This window comes from Maniola jurtina, chromosome 10 (assembly GCF_905333055.1).
Source record: "Maniola jurtina chromosome 10, ilManJurt1.1, whole genome shotgun sequence".
Lineage (NCBI taxonomy): Eukaryota > Metazoa > Arthropoda > Insecta > Lepidoptera > Nymphalidae > Maniola > Maniola jurtina.
This window is the reverse complement of record NC_060038.1, coordinates 10,334,437-10,357,022: the sequence shown is the minus strand read 5'-3', so window position 1 is coordinate 10,357,022 and position 22,586 is coordinate 10,334,437. Positions and strand designations below refer to the sequence as shown.

Below are 22,586 nucleotides of genomic sequence, written 5' to 3'. Positions count from 1 at the left end.
AGCCCAATCGTTTTTTTTAACGAAAATCCCTAATTATAAAATGTACCGACATGGTAAAGTTAATAATTTTCTCCCTTTAACTAACGGTTTAAAACCTCGATCATTGAGAGCCACCCCTTTGGGAGAGGTCCTGCTCCACAGATAACTATTAGGTACGCATTTTTCTGTGCTATATATACCTACAGTATTTTTGCATTCTCATGCATCTCATTTAATACAAAGTCAATACAAGTCTCTATTTTAGATTAGTCTTTAAATAGCTATAGTACGGGTAGGTACATTGGTGTTAAAAATACTATGATGACCTTTGCATCCGTGCTCGAGACTTATGCATTGTAGACTTGTAAGCATCGCGCTGTTCCGCCTAATTTACGATGTCTATGTGTCGGATCCGAACGTATGGATGGCTTCAAAGATAGTCGAAAAGTTTTGATCGTGTTTTAACCCCCGACCCAAAAGAGGGGTGTTATAAGTTTGACGTGTGTATCTGTGTATCTGTCTGTGGCATCGTAGCTCCTAAACTAATGAACCGATTTTAATTTTGTTTTTTTTTTTTGTTTAAAAGGTGGCTTGATAGAGAGTGTTTTAGCAATAATCCAAGAAAATCGGTTCAGCCGTTTGAATGTTACCAGCTCTTTTCTAGTTACTGTAACCTTCACTTGTTGGGGATGTTATAAATTTTTAATTTACACTTGTTAAATTATAAGGTAAAGTCGGGTATCTTCGTACTCCATCAAAAAACGTGAGTTGAGCCGTGATATAGGCAGGTACTTTAAGTATATAATTACAATAATTATTAGGTATAATATGGTAGGCAGCTAGGTTTACAAAATATTCGAGATTTATTTCTTTGCCTTCGTAGCTTTTGGCGTATAGGTAGATATAGACGTTAAAGGTTAGCTTACGTATAATTTACTTGCCTACATTAAATTTTGCATACTAATACGGGGATTGAATAATTTAATAACTATCATGCAAATGTCGAATTAGCGTAAAATAATAATCGGCAAATAATTATAGTCTGCTCCACTATTTTGAAACGCATTGTATAATACATTTATATCTAACATATTTTATCTAGTTTTTCCACGACTACATCCACGAGGATTTTGGATTTTAAAAGATACCGATGGGACCTCTCAAATCCTTCCGTGGTAGCCTATATTATAGATATACCTAGAAATAATCAAAGTACCTACTACTAATATCTCAAGTTTGAGGACGGTCTAAGCCCTAAACGAGCATTAAAAAAGCATTGAGTTAAAACCCGGCGTTGCGCGGACAATACAATAAATGCGCGATAAAAAAGCGTTGACGTGTGAACAGATACTTGGGAATGCGTTTGTTCTATTTGAACGCTTTTTTAACGGACGTTAAAAAGCTCTCGTGCGAATTAGCCCTAATGGTTTGAACTATAGGTAATTTAATATGTCAGTCAGTTAGTTTCAGATGAATGACGTCCACGAATTCATCTTAAGTTTTCAAAAATTTAGCTGTTTTAATTCCGTGGGAAGTTTTTGATTTTCCGTAATAAAAAGTAGCCTATGCCCATCTACAGAGTGCAAAATGCATGGTAACAGATATCCATACTTTCGTATTTGTATAATATTACCAAGTAGGTAACTATGGATTGGTGATAATTACAAAATAAAATTCATGAAATGCACCCGGTTTCGCAGAAACGATGTAAGATGCCTATGCTAATTCCGAGAAAGCAACATTTGCACGTACGAGTATATTATGTAGGTAGGTACCACGTATGTATGAAATATGAATGTAAGGAAAAGGATGCATGTATGAATGTATGCGTGTATACGCGAACCCTTATGGGGAAGTTAATCAGTGTCTGTGGCTGTACGACGACATGGGTTATTGAAACGAAATTAAAACGCGAATGCGGCGGCCATTATGTTTCTTGTATGTACGTTAATTGAATTCGCTATAATTTGTATAGTGGTATATATATAGTACGACTTTCTTGCACCCTTCTTATATAACCTACTAAAAAAAAGAACATTGAAAGATATGACGAATAGAGACTTAAAAAGCTATGTCAAAACATGGCTGAAGAAATACGACTATGAGAATGTCGAGAAATTATTCTGCAAAAAGGATTAACAAATTAAATAAATGTAATTATTATCTATACTAATAAATAAAATTGGAGTGTCTGTCTGTAATTTCGAAATAACTACCTCATATTAAGCTCATATGGTTATTTGAACGATACCATAACTGAATCACACGTTTTTAAAATTTTTGTCTGTCTGTCTGTCTGTCTGTCTGTCTGTCTGTCTGTCTGTCTGTCTGTCTGTTTGAAAAGGCTAATCTTTGGAACGGCTGAACCGATTTTGACGGGACTTTCACAGGCAAGTAGAGGATTGACCAGGGCGTAAAATAGGCTACTTTTTTAACCGACTTTCAAAAAGGGAGTTGTGTTTTTCTACCTATGTACACCGAAATCTCCGAGATTTCTGAACCGATTTGCGTCATTTCTTTTTTAATCGATAGAGGAACTTTGCGACATTGTTTCATAAAAAATTTGGAGTCCAACTCCTCAATCCTGATGCTGCAGGGGATCTGACCAATCCACGCGGGCGAAGCTGCGGGCATCAGCTAGTATTTTATATTTCTTTTCACGCGCAAACGCACTCAAACTCGCACACACACACACACTCACACACACACACACACACACACACACACTACACAAATCTCTTAGAATTGTAACAATCTATCTTTAAATATTAAGTATACCTTTAATTACGTGTTTTCAATTTAAACTTAATTTAATTATTATAAGTGGTTATATTATATTGTGCTGTACACTATTTATGGGAAGACACTACCTCCTGAAACACAGTTTTCACTTCATCAGGAGGCAGGGCCTCACACCAAAGTCTGTAAATAATGTTCTGTTCAGATAATAAAGATTTATTTATTTATTTATATACATACATTACACTAATATCTGTATAGTGATATATATAACATGAATGGAGTAAAGTCAATTGGTTAAAGGTAAGTGTCCACTGGTATTTTTTGCCGAAGTTAGTTATCTAGATATAAAAATAGAAACATTTATTTCAATAATAATCTTTTATAAAAAGCTTTTGAATCGTCAAAAGGATCTAACCACTGATTCGGAATGCTTTTCCTATCGACAAGAAGACATTTTCTGCAACTCTTCCCATTGAAATATAAAGTATCTAACTCAATAATAATCAATTTCTTGAGTGAGTGCAGTTTAAATAGTGCAAGTTACTTGCCGATAACTAATTTCTGCAAGTTTTATTGCTAGTGATTGGCAAAACTTAGGTACTTGTCTTGCAAATTACTAGGTAGGAACACTAATGACTGATTGCAATAATATAGATTGGTCATAAGTTTTTCATAAACTGATGCACGCTTGAGATTATATTCCGGGAACTGTTGCATTCAAAGAATAAAATTAATTATCATTCTTTAAAAATGTGTTCTTTTAAAACAATATTAACATTTTAGGTGCGTACGTATAGATATAAATTAATTAATTTTAATCATATCCCTTTCTAACCCCCGACCCAAAAAGAGGGGAGTTATAAGTTTGACGTGTGTATCTGTGTATCTGTGTATCTGTCTGTGGCATCGTAGCGCCGAAACGAATGAACCGATTTTAATTTACTTTTTTTTGTTTGAAAGGTGGCTTGATCGAGAGTGTTCTTAGCTATAATTCAAAAAAATTGGTTCAGCCGTTTAAGAGTTATCAGCTCTTTTCTAGTTTTCTTGTCGAAAAGAAGGTTAGATAACCGTTAGGTTTATAATATTATGTCAATTGACAAATGTCAAGCTGTCAAGATGGACGTTGCCTAAATACATAATTATTTATTTGAAAATGATGTTTTGGAAAACTCAGATACTTTAGATCGTAGGCGCGGAATAGTCCAAGAAAATCAGTTCAGCCGTTTGAAAATTATCAGGTCTTTTCGGTATTTTCTAGTTACTGTAACCTTCACTTGTCGGGGGTGTTATAAATTTTTAATTTACACTTGTATGACTAATATATTAACAAAATAATTATTTGTATACGCTTTGATATAGGATGAAACCGAATTTATTTGATCCCTGACCTACAATTTGTACCTCTAGTTGTACAACTGTTTACTCAGTAAACAATTATGTACTTATTTTAGTATCTACAAGTATGAGCGATGCTATTGTATCCGCTTAAGGCCTGAGTAGGTTGATACGATAAGATGCCTTTCAAAGATTAAGATCTAAGCTACGGTTTATCTAACTTGAATCTATGTCTCAAATATCTAACCATTAATAACTATAGGGAGTTCTGTTTTGTAGTTCTTGTTTATTTTTATGATTGTAGAGTAGTAACTAGTTCTGAAGACCAATTAACTTTAGGGCCTATCGTGAGTAAGTATGGCTACATGCTATGGTACAAAGTAGGCATCAGTTCCCCACGAAAAGCTTGCATGATGGAAGTCCCTTCGTAGACCTCTGTCCATCAGTGGACATCCATTGGTCCATTGGGTGAGACTACAAGGTGAGACAAGTTTCTTAAATTTTCTTCTTTAATGTAAGCACCTAGGTACCTAACTACTTACTTGAAAGTATAAGTATTAATTATACCAAAGTATTTTTTTTTATCCTATAAAGAATATTAGCCATGCTAATCATGACTAATACTCCCCTTTCCCCTCCAATTAAGCGTAAAGCTTGTGCCAGGAGTGGGTACGACAATAGTGCAACGGGTGGGGTCTGAACCGCCGACCTTCCGGAATTCAGTCCGCTCCTCAACCGTTGAGCTATTGAGGCTCTGAGCTCTGAGGCTTTGTTTCATAGAACGCAACTGATTAGCTAGTGACTCCTACAATATCAACTCTGGATATAGGATTATAGATAGGTAGAATTATTGCCTAGCATGTTTAAACAAAGGATCATTATACACAGCACGTAGGTATGTGTTTAAATATTAAATCCATAACACCTGCTGTTTAAAAATTCATATACGCCCCAGCTTTCATATAAGCTCATTATAAATGCAAGTGCATTTAAATTGCACATACCACCTACCTTTAAACACGGATAATTTTTGTACAAAAATTAACTAATAAATTACATGTTTTCGATAAAATGCAGACGAAGCTGAGGCTACGTGCTATTTAAAAGTAAACACCATGAAAAATAGCGGTTTTCCCCTTATACTTTATAGAGGCTAAACTTGCCATCAATAATTGAAGTTGCAAAGTCCCTGGGGAGTAAAAGGGCTTACTTGAATTTTGATCCGACTGTACTTTTGCAATTCATCAAAACTTGCACCTTAAAGTTATTGGCATAAGTTTCGAAATGGTTTGATATTCAAGTATCCTTAGAACTAAACAGGTAATTTGCCGGTAATTCTGCATAAGTGCTGCAGGTATAATTTTCAAAGTGAAAGAGTGTTCATATTATGTTTATCGAAGTATTGGATATTATATCAGATGTAGAATAATCATAGAGGTAGCGTACGACAAGTAGCGTTTAATTATATGCCTAGTCCTTTAGGTATATTAAATGCCTACCTACAGAGTATAGTGAATTGATGAATTTGACATTTCGTATCAACCAACTTCAGTGAATTATACTTAATTCATAACTATCAATAACTTTGGAGCAAAAAGGATCTACTTTTAAACAAACAAAGATAACCCCCGACACAAAAACCTCTATAAGAAAACTATTATAACTTTCAAATGGCTGAACCGATTTTCTGCAATTATAGCTAAGACACTCTCGATCAAGCCACCTTTCAAACAAAAAAAACTAAATTAAATTCGGTTCATTCGTTTAGGAGCTACGATGCCACAGATAGATACACAGATACACACGTCGAACTTATAACACCCCTCTTTTTGGGTCGGGGGTTAATAAAATCAATTATAATATTAGGTATTTGATGTATAAGTAAGAATCTGAATATTATAATATGTATATACCTAATTAATTAGATTTACCTATGTCGATTGACGATATCTGAACACAAAATATGCTTCATACTCGTAGGTTGATTAGAGCGATTAGTTATCTTGAATTGAAACTAAGCGCATTACTAGAGAGAGCTAGACTTTTTTAGGCAAGATTGTTGCCAAGTCAAGTGCGTGTCAGAAAACGCATAGGGTTCTGTAGAAAAGTAAGGTAGGTACCAATTTAACAAGGTACTTATCACTCGAGGGGGTAAATCTTTTTCAACTCACGCTTTGCATGTTCAGGAATTTTTCCTATCCTCCTTCCTGGAAATTGCTTGTATCCAAAATGCTACAATTTATACGATTAGTAGCGGTAACAGATTCCAATAATTGATATTTTTTTTAAATTTCATTAAAAGATTTCAATCTTACAGTTTTAATAGGTAAGTAAGTAATTTATCTTTAAAATAGCTGATTGACGGACAGAATTACCTACTGGACGTAACTATCACACTATATAATATTATAAAGGCGAAAGTTTGTATGTGTGTGTGTGTGTGTGTGTGTGTGTATGTTTGTTACTCCTTCACGCAAAAACTACTGGACGGATTTGGCTGAAATTTAGAATGAAGATAGATAATATCCTGGATTAGCACATAGGCTACTTTTTATCCCAGAAAATCAAAGAGTTCCCACGGGATTTCGAAAAACCTAAATCCACGCGGGCGAAGTCGCGGGCATCGGCTAGTAACTTATAAGTTCCTAAGGTACTTATTACCCTGAAAAGGAGATACATAGGTACACGTACACATAATACATGCCAGTGATACCAGTTTCGCAGGAAGTTTTGCAACGTCATGGCCGCCATGCCACACCAGCCAACCACGCGCGGCCTGCTCACTAATCCCAAGTTTTTTTATTTATTTCTAACCATTCAACTTTTAGCATTTTATTTAACCCTTCGTTCATTTCAACCAGTCTGGTGTTTAACATTTTTTGCATATTAGGTGCCTTTTAATTTAAGCAGAACTTGTTGCGGGATTGCATGATTCGGTTTTTCAAATATATTTTTATCTTTATTTCCAGATCAATATAGTTTTCAATAATTTTTTAATTCTTTGAAACCTTTAAGAGGGCTCTCTCCGTCACTCGTTTCCACTCGTTTCATACAATCGTAGTTCCAATTTCATTTGAATATAAAGCAACCTAAGTCCATGAAATTTTGCAGACATATTCTAGAAACTAATATCTATGTCTGTGGTTTTCCAGATTTCTGTTAAAATATTCGGTTTCAAAGTTACGCGGTCTTAAAATTTTCATACAAATCTTGGAGCCCCTGTAATTTTAAAACTACATATTTTTAGAAAAATCTAAAACACCACAGACACAGATATTAGTTTCTAGAATATGTCTGCAAAATTTCATGGACTTTGGTTGCTTAGTATTCAAATGAAATTGGAACTACGATTGTATGAAACGAGTGGAAACGAGTGACGGAGAGAGCCCTGTTAATGTAAAGTTGCTTTACAAATTATATTATAATAATTTTTGGTAGTCGCGTGGTTCGATCTTAGTCATTTTTTTTATTATAAAGTGATTTTATCGTTAGTATTGATCTGTTCGTGATTTTATATTACTACTTACTCAGATATCCTGACTATAAAATGGTCTCAAATTAACGTTTTGCGATAGAACAATCTAAATAATATGCACCTTTTTAATTTTGAAACTTGAAACCGATAAATTGTATATTCTCTGATTACCATAAAAATAGCTAAAATGTGATATTGTAGATATACCTACTTATAAAAAAAGAAGGAGAAACTTTACATAGGTACGAGTCTAGTAGTAGGTAGAGAGCTGTTTTAGGTTATACCTACGTAGAGTAGGTACCTAGGTACTTATTCGTAAAGAAAGTATCTCTTCTACTCTCATGCGTTTTGTTATCTTCTTCATCTTCTGTCTTATTCTACAGCAAGTACGATTTTTATTTATATACCATGTAATGTGAACGTAATATGTAGGTATACTGTATAACTTCCTTCTGTCATTGCCTAACATTATAATAATAATAATTTGTCGCACTAGAAAAGACTACAGTTTTACGATGAAGACTTAGGGGTTTCCCAAAAAAACATCAATCGAGAACGATTGAAGCCATAGGGGACTCCCTTGGGGGTGCAATTTTGTAAAAATATTCTCTACTGCTACTGCTTTGTCAGAGGCAAAAAATATGCTGAAAAGGGGTTGCTGTCTAACTCTGTTTAGGTATAGGTACCTAACTGTAATATCGAGGAGACTTAAAAATCCTTCATCATCAATGAAGGTAATGTCATTGGCAACCTATTGTCAGCCCACGGCTGAGCATGGGCCGCCTCTCGGAATGAGAACGGTTTAGGCATTGGGTCTAGGGCCTAGGCCATAGTCTGCTGGCCCAGTCCAGTTTATAGATATTTTCCTTCACCGATAAAACAAGTAATATTATTTTAATTGCTTAAATCGCGCGTATAAGTAATCCGAAAGTTAGATGCGAGTCGAACCCCCGACCTCTCAAAAAGTATAAAAAGTAATTAAAAAAAAATTATCTACTTTTTCCATTAGGTATGTATTTATGAAATATTCCCTATGCATATTAATTTTTAATGAATTACTAAATAAATTAATAATGTTTACCTTAAGTGTTTATCATACTAATTAATTCTTTCGAAACATTTTCTATACCAGCTATTAAGCACACTTTGATAAATTACAGGCAGTAAAATTACCAATAATAATATTAGGTAGCATAGCTTAGTGCGGCAGATTAATTCCACTCCTTCATAGACTACAGGCCCATGTTTAAAAATGGGTGGGTCATATGAACCACCAGGTGACGTATACAGGACGATATAAGAGCATAAAATAATAAGTTTCAGCACTATGCCGTCACTTGTAAGCTGTCCAACAGAGTGCTGGTGAGAATTGAAAAGTGCAGGTAGAGTGAGTACATTTTGGTCATATATTTTTGTACGGCATTTTTACCATCGATAGATCCATGAAAAATAATAAGAAAGCGCGCAGTGCCGTAAAAAAATGGTGCGCCACAAAGTCAGTAAATGTTTTGATTTTCTGACAATTTCCGGGGTAAATTTGGTCATTTAATTTTGTACGGCACTAGTTTCATACTGTTTCAATACAGCCTCTAATCCATTATTCCGCAACGCCGTACAAAAATCATGCGACAAGGGGAAAAAATTGAGGGTAGCAACCCCCTCTCTTTCCGTGGTCCGGGGGGTGATTTGAAACAACATAAAATTAATTTATTTTGAAAGTGTTTTATGCATAGATAATATTTTTTTACATGCCGTACATTTTCGTTGGTCCAAAGGTTTGTAGGGGATGTGGATATTATATACACACCCGTTCACTTCAGTTAGACGGCATAGTGATTTTATCATATTATCAATTGTTCTCTTCAAAAATATGTTAATGCCGTACAGTATCAGATGGCCATAAAGTACTACCCTTAAAATGGTAGCGTCATTTTCATCAGCCTAAAAGATATGGTCTGCATTAAAATGTACGGCATAATTTTTTCCTAATTTATTTATCTTAATACTATTTAAAACAAGGGAAAAGCGTAGAAAATTGCTATATTTTATTAATCTATGAATATTTAAACTTTTGCAATAATTTGAAAAATTTCAGTTTTGTATTTATCTATAATTTTTTTTAGAACAGTTTCTTTTGAACGGCAATACTATATAACAATAGTATTTTACACTATCATGTTAAAAAAAAAGTTGCCGTACAGAGTCAAATGATTTTACAGCTTTAAAAATTAAGTATACCATGAAATTAAGATAATTATTGATACACATTCAAATGAACACTAATTTTTTTACGGCATTATTTTTAATAGTACTTTTGAGTGCTAGATAATGTTTTGGAACCAAAGCCGTACTTTCTCAAATCACCCCCCGGACCACGGAAAGAGAGGGGGTTGCTACCCTCAATTTTTTCCCCTTGTCGCATGATTTTTGTACGGCGTTGCGGAATAATGGATTAGAGGCTGTATTGAAACAGTATGAAACTAGTGCCGTAAAGAATTAAATGACCAAATTTACCCCGGAAATTGTCAGAAAATCAAAACATTTACTGACTTTGTGGCGCACCATTTTTTTACGGCACTGCGCGCTTTCTTATTATTTTTCATGGATCTATCGATGGTAAAAATGCCGTACAAAAATATATGACCAAAATGTACTCACTCTACCTGCACTTTTCAATTCTCACCAGCACTCTGTTGGACAGCTTACAAGTGACGGCATAGTGCTGAAACTTATTATTTTATGCTCTTATATCGTCCTGTATACGTCACCTGGTGGTTCATATGACCCACCCATTTTTAAACATGGGCCTGTAGTCTATCACTATAACTGTAATTTTCCGCGCCAGTCTCGCCATTTCAAAATGGCGATCGCAATTTGCATCGATTATAATCGAATCACTTATGGCGGACTATAATTTTTGTGACTATAATTTCAATAAATATGCAAAATACTCCGTGCCTTAGCAATATTCTGAGATAACGTTTCCCGTAAAGACAAAATAAAGGATAATCATGCTCAATTAACTTAAGCTGCTCTATAAATGTGGGTTGCACATCTAGAGTATAGCTGCTATACCTACCTATGTAGGAAGTTACCTAGGTATATACTCTAGAGGTGATAGAATATCAAAACTTCCTGTAATTTTTATACTCCTTACCTATTGAAAGTTGCCCATTTTCCTGTTAAATAGAAACTTATACCTAGGTCCTAGTACCTATATTATAAAAATATTTATTATATTACTCAAAAATGAGCAAGAAACAATCAACTTTAAATATGATAGATACCTAATCGAAAGAAAAATATTGCAAAATTATAATTTTTTACGAAAAAATGTAAGTAATTACTTAGGTAGGTACGGTACTACAGGTAAGTACCTAAGTAGGTAGATACTCAATTATCTATGTATTAATTGCTTGATGTGGGGTCTCATTATTACCTATGGGTGGTACGGTACACCCAGTGAGTGTAATATCGATGAAATCTTTGATGTTGATAATAAAATATGTACATATGTATTGACTGCACAGTATAATTACTTAGTGCCTAGAAATGAGGTAAGTACTTATTCGTTGTACTTAATTATAAGTTGTAATTGTAAGTTGGTACACCGGACCCATCCACTAACCATTTTTCTCATTAAGAGGGCTCTCTCCGTCACTCGTTTCCACTCGTTTCATACAATCGTAGTTCCAATTTCATTTGAATACTAAGCAACCTAAGTCCATGAAATTTTGCAGACATATTCTAGAAACTAATATCTATGTCTGTGGTTTTCCAGATTTCTGTTAAAATATTCGGTTTCAAAGTTACGCGGTCTTAAAATTTTCATACAAATCTTGGAGCCCCTGTAATTTTAAAACTACATATTTTTAGAAAAATCTAAAACACCACAGACACAGATATTAGTTTCTAGAATATGTCTGCAAAATTTCATGGACTTTGCTTGCTTAATATTCAAATGAAATTGGAACTACGATTGTATGAAACGAGTGGAAACGAGTGACGGAGAGAGCCCTTTTAAGAGTAGGTATTGCTGTAAGTTCTATATAGGTACCTACATAACTTTATTAATTAACTTATAAATTATTAAAATTATTTGTTTATTTTTGTGCAATTATATGCATATTATATTATTAAGTATCCGAGTACCATTTTGTGAAAAAATTATTATTTATTAATTATTAAAAAAAATCAGATTTATTCCTGTACTTGTGCTATAAGACCTACCTACCTGCCGAATTTCATAATTCTAGGTCAATCTTTACAATAAATATCCTTTTACAATACCTACCATAGCTTGCCATAATATTTTGTAAATTCATAAAATAAGCAGGTACGTACCTATTAGAACTATTGAAATCTAAGAAGTCTGCAGTCGGCACGAATACTGCTGCTCCAAACTGAGTTATTGCTTTCAAACATGAAATTGCGACCTAAGTGTATAACTTTATTTACATATACTAAACTCTCTAGTAAACACTATCAGGATATCCACTTCCAAATCAATTTTCGTACCTCAAAAGGAAAACCGGGACCCTTATAGGATCACTTTGTTGTCTGTCTGTCTGTCCGTCCGTCCGTCCGGCCGTTGTGTCTGTCAAGAAAACCTATAGGGTACTTCCCGTTAACCTACAATTATGAAGGTCTGTAGGTAGGTCTTATAGCACAAGTAAAGGATAAAATCCAAAAATCGTAGATTTGTGGTAACATCATAAATTTTTTTTTTTAAATGTGTTTCAATTTTCAAAGTAAGATAACTATACCAAGTCAAGAGAGGTATCATATTATTATGGAAGGGCTTTACCCGCACATTCTTAAACAGATTTTTATTTATTTTAATGCATAATAGTTTTTGATTTATGGTGCAAAATGTCGGAAAAAATACCCGAGTACGGAACTCTTGGTGCGCGAGTCTGATTCGCACTTGGCCGGTTTTTTGCATTTTGTATGATAGGCCGATATTGCTGTATCTTGGCCTGAGAATCCATAGAGGATATGCTTACTTAATTACTGAAAGCTTATAAGGCCTATTTTTGCCTTATTTATTTGTATGGCCCAATTGGGCCAAGATGAATAGAAATATAGGTGATATAGTCTTGTGGTTAAGACGTCAGCCATGGGGCCGGGGTACGATTCCTGGCACGCACATCTAACTTATGTGCATAGTGTGATCTTGCTTTAACGATGAAGGAAAACAATATGATTAAACCTGCATGCCTGAGAGTGTTCCTTTGAAACTTACTTGTAAAAGTTCATTTGGATAAAAATATTTTCTACTCGATTCTATTTTCCATAATGTTCTCAAAGGCGTGGGAAAGTTTGTACTTGGCCGGCATACCTAGTAAACTATGACCTAAATCCTTTTCATTTTGAGAGGAGACCCGTAGTCAGAAGTGAGCCGGGTGATGAATTGACGATGATGATGACAATGAATGAATGAATGAAAAAAGAATAAATGAATTATATATTGTATAAATAATTTACTATCATCATTCATTTGAGTCTTTTCACTGCTTATCTTTGGTCGTAATAATAAAATTAATAAATTGCTTAGGTAGATATAATAGTACAATCTCTTGTATTAATTAATAATTAAAAATTAAAATAAATACAAAGAAAACCCTCGAAAACAGATGAAAATATTGTCCATCTCACGTACCTAAGGTAGGTAGGTACCTACTTATAGCAATATATTTTTTATTTTTTAGCTTTTATCTAAAAGCTTTAATTAAACTTTTAACCTTTGAAAGAATGAATGTCAGTAAATGTCGTACGAAGGTGTATTTGATAAAAATCTTTATTACCTAGAGCTTATTAAAAGCAATTTTTCACGAAACTAGTTTCACACATTTTATTTACTTACATAAGTAGATACCTACTTTTCTTTTATTATTTCACTCTACTCTTACAGTCTTATTCATAAAAATCCCTTAATATAGGTTTAAAACGTTCATTAGCTAAAATGCTCATTAGGCCTATTAAACGTTTCATAACTTTCTTTATTCATAAAGGTTCAATAAACCTCTCACAACTAAATTCTCGCTATAGGCTAGTTTCGCTTTGTTATGTTGTCGTTCTGATGAATTCATAGACAAAATTGCAAAAAAACTGGGCTCTACACAGAAAAGTGAGGCAGGTGTGACATTTGTTTTCGAATTTCGGTCAATTGTCTGAGTTCTGGAGGATAGTTAGGTATTATCGTTCGGAGTTTTGTTCCGATTTATTTAATTATAAAAATGGAAACAGGAAGGAATTTAGAAATTAGCGTTAGATTTTATTATACTATTTTAAAAAAAAAGATGTATTAGGTAAAAGTATGTATTAGAATTTAGATACAGTACCTGGACATTCATGGAATAAAATCCTTTTTTTTTTTAATTGAAAATATTACAATAAAACTTAAAGCTAGCCTTATCTAATTACTATACAAATCATGCCCGTGTGGAATGGTGCCAAGAATACTGGCTGCATTTCCACGCTTGACAGCCAGGCTGATCCGTTGCGCAAAAAATGAGCCAGCCCTTTTTTTACCCAAATCCTTCTCGGTTTATGTAGTTAGGTACTGAGCTGCATCACCGCCATATTTCTTACGTTAGAAGAAATCACATACCTATGTAAAAGAATGATTACATGAAAAGAAACTTCGAAATTAGGTAGAAACTTTTAGGTACCTACTTCACGACGTCCGTCCCTAGCATCTTATGGCAATTAAAACTTGCAACTCTAGTTAATTACCACAGCCTCTCGAATCCAGAATAAATAACGTATAAATAATAATGACAATGTAATGACACTAGAATCAACCAAAACAAAATAACCTCACTTCCAAACAAATTATCAGCTGTTAAGACAAGACGGCGGCCATCTTATTCTTTAATAAGGGTTTATAGTAGGGTTCAGCCTGTTATAAGTTATGGAGCCGTTATTGAACACTTTTAGCACTATTGAACGTTTATGAATCATGTTTTTGAGAACTTTGCTTATAACAAGCTAATAAAGCTTCTACAAATTTTTATGAATAAGACTGAGACTCTATAAATTCAAACTATCCTATACAAATTCTTCATAATATTGTCAATCACTATTCACAAGGCCGCGGATTGTTGAAATCTCTATGTCCAGCTGTGGACATCTTTCAGCTTGATTAATTGAATGGAAAACCTCCTCTCTTTTTCTCACGCCAATTCGACTGTCATTAACAGGGCTCTCTCCGTCACTTACTCCATACAATCGTAGCTCCAATTTCATTTGAATATTAAGCAACCAAAGTCCATGAAATTTTGCAGACATATTCTTGAAACTAATATCTGTGCCTTTTAGATTTTTCTAAACATATGTAAGTAGTTTTAAAATTACAGGGGCTCAAAGTTTTGTATGTGAATTTTTAAGAGCGCGAAACTTTAAAACCGAATATTTTAACGGAAATCTGGAAAACCACAGGCTTAGATATTACTCTCGGAACGTTTCTACAAAATTCCATTGAGTATGATTGGTTAGTATTCCAACGAGAGACGAACTACGTTTGTATGGAGCGAGTGACGGAGAGACCCCTCTTAAAAAATCTAGCGCATGAATTTAAACAGTTTCAAGCTCAACATAATAATCTAATTTCTTGTTGAAAAGTTATAAATCTCTATTCATTATCAATTTAGTACTTTCTTGTTTCTTATTAAAATCAAATAAGTAGTGGAAACCTTGTCGAGGGATGAGATTTTGAGAAAACAATACAATAATACCAGGAACCGTTAACATACAGGCTTGTCTTTATCTCGAGGCGTCTACATTAAAATATTGGGCTAGAATGTAGATAGGTATGTGACACGGAATATGTGCAATAGAGTTTGTGATGATTCAGTATTAAAATACATACATTTATAAATCCTTACAAAAATCTTAGTAGAATCTACAATAATATTATGATCATTGGTCATCAGCCCTCCTTGCTTATACATAAGCGATTAGGGATTAAATTAGGTTTTTTATTATTGCTCAAAGTAGTTAGTTCTGTGTAAGAGGTAGTGTTTCGTTGTTAATAAAGATTGTTTTATTAACATATAATACCTAGTCATAACTATAGCAAAAAAATCAACACTTAATTTATTTGTTGTTACAAAAATACGGCGAAGTTAAAAATTCTGGTATCTAGAGTAGAATAAAGTTGCTTAGCCGACGTATTTCGCGACGTTAGGTGTTTTTTTTTTTACTTATTTACTTAGATGTCGGTGGTAATATCCTCAAAAACCTTTTTGATAGTTAGGAAGAAACCAGGCACCTAACCTACCTGTTTTGAAACTGTTTTCTAATATCACAACTTATATAATATTTATTTTAGTATCTATCTAACTACCACGTTTATTACGTAGATAATTAATATTAGTTTATTTAGTGCTTATATTCAGAAATGTGAATTAAGCCATTAATTCTGTCGCGTGACCTAAAAGCGTATTTCGCAATATCCTACAATCTACATTAATTTAATTCATACTGTTTGTTTTTACGGTTATTACAAATTAAAAAAACTATGTTAGGCCTGTTTGACTATGACATACATAATGACTGACATAATATTATATATCAAACGTAAGCCGGCTGGTCTAGAATCTTAAAATTTTGCTTGTAAGTAGGTACATGGGTTTTCTCTATCCGACGTAGATCCCCATTAAGAAATATTTTCAGAAATCATACCCAAACGAAGCCGAGCCTGGTCACTTACTTTAAAAAATGTAAAACGGGTAAGATTCCATTTAAAAATTATTACAATCATATAATCTAATTCATGCTTAAGAGGGCTCTCTCCGTCACTCGTTTCATACCATTTCATACAATTGTAGTTCCAATTTCATTTGAATACTAAGCAACCAAAGTCCATGAAATTTTGCAGACATATTCTAGAAACTAATATCTATGTCTGTGGTTTTCCAGATTTCTGTTAAAATATTCGGTTTCAAAGTTACGCGGTCTTAAAATTTTCATTCAAATCTTTGAGCCCCTGTAATTTTAAAACTACATATTTTTAGAAAAATCTAAAACACCACAGACACAGATATTAGTTTCTAGAATATGTCTGCAAAATTTCATGGACGTTGGTTGCTTAATATTCAAATGAAATTGGAACTACGATTGTATGAAATGGTATAAAACGAGTGACGGAGAGAGCCCTGTTAATACCAGAAGGAGCCGTCAAATCACACGTCACACTGACGATGCGCTTTCCCCATCATTAGAAACTAGGAAGAAAAAATCTTCGACCGTTCAGTCGTAAGCGCCCGCCAACAAACCATTATGCCTTATTATGGACATCATCCATCAGACTGCCATATTGATCCAACATTAATGCATACTAATGTTTTATAAACAGATAGATATATAATTTATTTTGTCTCCACTTTGGCATCTAGTTGATGAATAGTTTCTTGTTAGAAGGAAATGTTGGTTTTTAATGAAGGCGTGGTCACGTCAATTTGAAAAGGAAGCAGGCCCATTTACGATTTCACGCGGCTAATAAAAAAGTGTGAAACTTGCTTTTAAATTTTATCAATACTTTAATCAATACTTTATGTAAGTGCTATTAACTTGACAGTCCGTACCTAATTGATTATAACGATAAGAATTATTATTTAAATTATTACTCACTTTGGCCTAGGTGAACTCGTTTCATCCAAGGGTAAATCTGCGGAGGATTCGCTTGCGTACTGCCAGAAGATTTCGCGTTCTTCGTATTACTTGAACTAGAATTGTTTGCTTCATTGCTCTCATTGCTAGAAGTACTAGATGCAGGGCTCGAAATGTTTTGGTTTATATTCGCTTTATGCTCAACCGGAGAAGCGATTGGAGTAGTCAAACCAAGCTTAGTACTCGTAGTGCCGGCTGCATTGCCAACATTTCCAAAGCCCGGTGATGTTCTACCAGGGCCCGAGGATGTGGAAAGGTCCTGTGGTGATGCTATTCCTGTTGTGGAGGTTGAATCGGCGAATTTACAACTAGCACTCGTAGCTTGACTGGGTGGCGTCGACATAAGATTCGGAGACAGTGCTCCAGGGCTCGGATTTGAATGTTGGTGCACATGGCTCGCTGTCGTACCCAGTCTTTGTGGATGTAGTTGTGTGTAATCAATCATAGTTTGTGGCTGCATATGAGCTCCTGCTGCTGGCGTCGCATATGGATGTTGAGGATAATGGTGGCCAACTTGCGGTGGTGAATAACAAGTGTTTGGATATGACGCGCTGGCATTTGGATTGTAATAGTCCGCTCCAGGCGTTGGCAATCCAGGGTGCCCTGACTGTTCCACAGGCGTACCCGTGCGTCCAGGAACCTGGTTCCCATAGCAGGACGCCAGGGAGTTCACGAATTGGTAGGAACTCATTCCTGCGTTGTAATTTAGGTCGTTCATTGATAACAGATTTATTTCTATCTCTGTCCTGAAGTTTACTCCGGGATTGTCATTCTTAGATGGACATTGAATAGTCTAGTTGGACATGATAAGTGCTACAGATGTTCGCGGCCTGTCTCAATTGTCCTCGTAGAGTGGGGCTTGATTGATGGACCTGTGATAGAATGAAACACATTAGTTGGTCAAGTAGGACGCCTTGTTACTGGTGACGAATGTGTTTTATAAGGATCGTGTATCCGAACTAAAAACCAGAAATGAAAATAATACTGTAACCGTGATCTAATTAAAACCACGAGACAGCTGATGTGTATGTACGTAAGTGTCTAAGTAAGTACGATCAATAGTAAGTAGGAGTATCAATTGATTTTGTTACAAGTATTTATGAATTATTTATCAAGTATTTAAGTATTTATCAGAGTATATGCCGGTTGAAGCAGACCTGGTCGACGAACCAACGCCTGGACGAGGTCCATCGAAGCAGATTTCAAAAGAGTGGACTCTCGTGGAACCATGTCAAGGCAGTAGCCAAGGTAGGGAGGTAGGTATGGAAAACAAGTTCTGATGCATCCTTGAGTTCCACGAGGGAATTGTAGGACTCCATCATCATCATCATCTGAGTATTAACAAGCCTAATACCTAAGCGCTGATTTTTTGGGATAAATAAATACTTTAAGGTCATGTTATTTGTGCTTGGAGTTCCGATGGATGTAAAAAGTAAACTAATGTTAATTACTAATGCCAGAGCCTCGATAGCTCAACGGTTGAGGAGCGGACTGAATTCCGAAAAGTCGGTTCAAACCCCACCCGTTGCATTATTGTCGTACCTACTCCTAACACAAGCTTTAAGCTTAATTGGAGGGGAAAGGGGAGTATTAGTCATGATTAGCATGACTAATATTTATACTTAAGTAGTTTTAAGTTTTCACCTCTGTCGGCATTCTCACTGGCTGCCAATTTTTCCCTATGAAACGAGAACCGTCGGTAATTATGAACAGTAGACAAAGTGCATTATCAAAAATGTTGCACAATTAGGCACAAAAGTTTCAACAGGGGGTCTATTACAAAACAATAAATTGATACACGACATTCTAAACCGGAGTGCACATGTCAAGTGAGGAAAAAATCTCGGCGAACACGTGGTCGGGCTATAAAAGTGTCCACGGAGGTTTATGGGTGTAAGCGGTAGGCCGAATCTGACTTCGCCGGATTTATGTACGTGGCTCGGTGCATACATCTTTATGAGCAAATTAGCAGTCATTGTGTATCCGATTTATTTGTCGTATGCGAAACGAATGACAAATGTGTGAATTTCGTCGCAATTTTGTGCATTCAGACGATTTTTCACGCTGCATAATTTCTGTTTTCGCACTGAAAAGTTGTTTTTATCGTAGATTTATGGGAATTGTTGGATAATTTTTGATACGATACTGAGCTCTATAATAAATTGATAACATCCATTATTTGATACGTTCCTGGAGCCATCCAATTTGATTATTTTATATTAAAAGTGTAAATTTATTTAATTTAAATTAAAGCTTAAATTCAACACACTTTAGTAGTGTTACATAATGTTTTGGAATCGGTATATACTTACCTACAATATAATTTTTACTTCATAGGGCTTTAAAAACAATGGTAAAAGTCGTAAAAGTCATTGTAATTTATACATCCTTTGGAATTAATTTACTTTATACCAGTTAACATTCCTAGACTACCTATTATGGATCTCTAATCTACTCTCTACATTACATGATGATGCGTTCAATTAATTACATAAAAATTATAATATTATTGTTGCCAAAGATTTTCTGCAAGAGACTTCTTGAATTTTCCTACATATCCTAACATATTTCCTACCTAATGTGTCGAAGAAGAGTAAGAAGAAAGAAAATAGAGTCAAAGAAAAAACAAGTAAAAATAAAAGTTAAAGAATAAGGAAAAAATTATGAAGAACATCAGGATCCACAAAGGATCGTGTAGTATCATCAGTAACATTATGATTATGATGGTCAAACAATATAATAATTCCTTTAAATTATATCTAAACATTTGCTATAAGTACCACAAACACTTTAATATAGGTAACTAGGTATTGAACTAGCATTATTTAGATAAAATATATGAAGCAAAACCTTTTTCAGTGCTTAAAAATCATTTAAGAAAATATGTAAATTATATTCCAATAATGTACACCTACATTATCTAATGCTGAGTAGCTAATCCCCTTATTCTTGTGACATCCAGACAACATGTGGTTAGTTTATTTCAGTATAGAATTTTTGTCACTCCCGTCCGGTCCACATTAAATGGCCCGAACGATTTCAATGTTTTTTTGTGTTTTATATTTTATTTGTTCCCCGTGCTTTAACCTCGACATCCTTTGATGAAGTTTTGAGAAATAATAGTTTTGTTTCTAAAGTTAATATTTTTATTGTGATATTTAGGTATTCCATTTCATTAAATAGTTTATCATGATCTATTGAATTTATTTTTCATATTAAAATGTGAAGATGAAGATTTACTTAATAATATTATGTAAGTAGGTATAAGGCTTATATTATACCTACCTAGTATTTATCAATATTTCCCTATATCCTCCGCGGGTGGAATTTTGATTGCATTATAACTAGGTAGGTATAGCCACATGACTAGATACCTAGGTTTTGCATATAACGCAGTCAAAATTCTACCCAGAGTACAAAATATGTTAAATAGATACCTAAGTACAGATATCTATTGAGTAGGCAGACTAGAAGTGTTAAAACTTTTCTTTATGGGAATAAGTAGGTAATGCTCTTATTTGAAAACTTGAAATAACAACTAGGTAGGTACCTCGTACATACATAGGTTTAAACATCAAAGAAAACTAACACATAGCACGCAGGATTTTATTCCATCACATAGGTACCTACCTAAACGTGGTAAAATTTGTTGAAATTTTGTTAGAAAGTTTTGTAACAGAATAACTTTTCATAACATTAAAAAATTTAACTTCATGTACCTATATGATAAATACCTAATGGTGCAAAATGTTCATGTTTATAAAAATGGTATAATGTATAGGTATATTTAATTTAAAATTTTAAATACCAAGATTAGTTATAATAAATTCTACCAATTAAGTACTTAGTAGAATTACTTATTAACAACTAGGTATACGATCTTCGCTAAAGTAAAAAAAGGGCTTCTACCCTAAGTGAAAAAGAACCAATATAATCCAACTTTTCATAAAGTTAAATAGTGAAAATTGCTCATAGGTGCTATCACCTACCTATTACCTAACTAATTTTGCTAAATAACTATTAAACTAATTGAAATATTAAGATGAAAAGCCCAATCAATTGAAGTATCACACCTCTTTGATATGAAAAGCTCTTGGACTAGCATAAACTTTTAAGCTCTCGAAATGGACAATCAAATCCACTGCATCTCAGAAGATTAACTCCGTCACGCTTTGATTCTATTAGAACTGTCTATTATACAGGCTAATAATACTATAATAGCGTCGGTATAGAATAATGTTTTATTTTGACTTGAAAATATGTGTACACAAGAAACTTTATACCAGTACATAAGTATGAGACCAAGGTAGGTTCATAGGATCTTTTAACAGTAAAAGATTGTATGAAATTGTACATTTTTTCCAATAAATGACTATGAAGAAAATTTTCTCGCACAGCTTACTCGTAAGTGCACCGTAAATTGCTTCAAGGTTTGTTAGGTCAGAACTCCGAAGGCTTTTAGTCCCAAACTTATTTTTTATAGGTGCATTGCCTTTTATTATTTGCTTATTGCAGTAATAATAAACTCCCTATAAGAAAATATAATAAAGGATAGAGTTTTATTTTATTTTTGCGTAAATAGGTTCAGGTAGCGCGAAAAGAAAAATACTTACTCCAATAAGTATAAGTGTCAACAAAACTTTTGAGAAACACAAAAAAATCACAAACATCCCACAAAACAAGTAAATTCTTAATGTTCACTGCACACAGGTTGAGAAACTTTTTTAAAAATCGTGTTCGAAGACGCAAGACGGACGAGATTAACGTCGCTCCGAAACTTGTACGACGCGACGTACGTGCTCGCGCGGCGGAAAACCGTTGATGATTTCCCGGCGATCGGGCGTCGAGTGCAGCGTTTCGAGGTGAGGCGAGCGAAGCGGGCGGGGTGGGGCGGGGCGCACCTGGACACGTGCCCGCTACCGCTCCCGCTCCGCTTATGAGCTACGTAATTACAGCGTTTCTATACTGAACAGTCTGTTATAGTTTGGTAGCTTTAGATGAGTGTTATTGGTTTCATTTTTGTTGAAGTGAAAATATCTTTAGGCGCGGTGGGCGATTTTGGGATGACTAAAAACTTCTAGCAAGGTCGCATCACCGACTTGCTAATGTAAATAGTGCTCAGAGTTCCGATAGATGTAAAAATTAAACTAAATTCAATGATTTTAATTTACTTTATGAAATTTTAATTTTTGATTCATAAGTAGGTGATAAAATTGATTTGAAAATTAAGAAAGAAACCACTGTTATTTCATACTTAGTTAGTTTTAAGTTTTCACTTCTGTTGGCACTGGGGCACTGACTGCAACTTTTTTTGGATTTTCTTTCATTTTCATGGGTTCTGTGCTCGGGCTGATGCGATTTGGTGAATTTGGTAAGTTAG

General features: G+C 34.4%; 1 protein-coding gene across 1 annotated transcript in view; it reads right to left on the bottom strand.

Annotated features, from left to right (window-relative positions):
• LOC123868858 (homeotic protein Sex combs reduced) overlaps nt 1-22,039 on the bottom strand; it is a 54,062-nt gene extending 32,023 nt beyond the window's left edge. Inside the window, exons 1-2 of the mRNA XM_045911499.1 lie at nt 21,820-22,039; nt 17,168-18,078 (exon numbers count right to left, since the gene is read on the bottom strand). Of these exons, the coding sequence (XP_045767455.1) occupies nt 17,168-17,924 (757 nt within the window). The 5' untranslated portion in view covers nt 17,925-18,078; nt 21,820-22,039. The remainder of the gene's footprint in view (nt 1-17,167; nt 18,079-21,819) is intronic.
• Between the last annotated feature and the right edge of the window lie 547 nt (nt 22,040-22,586).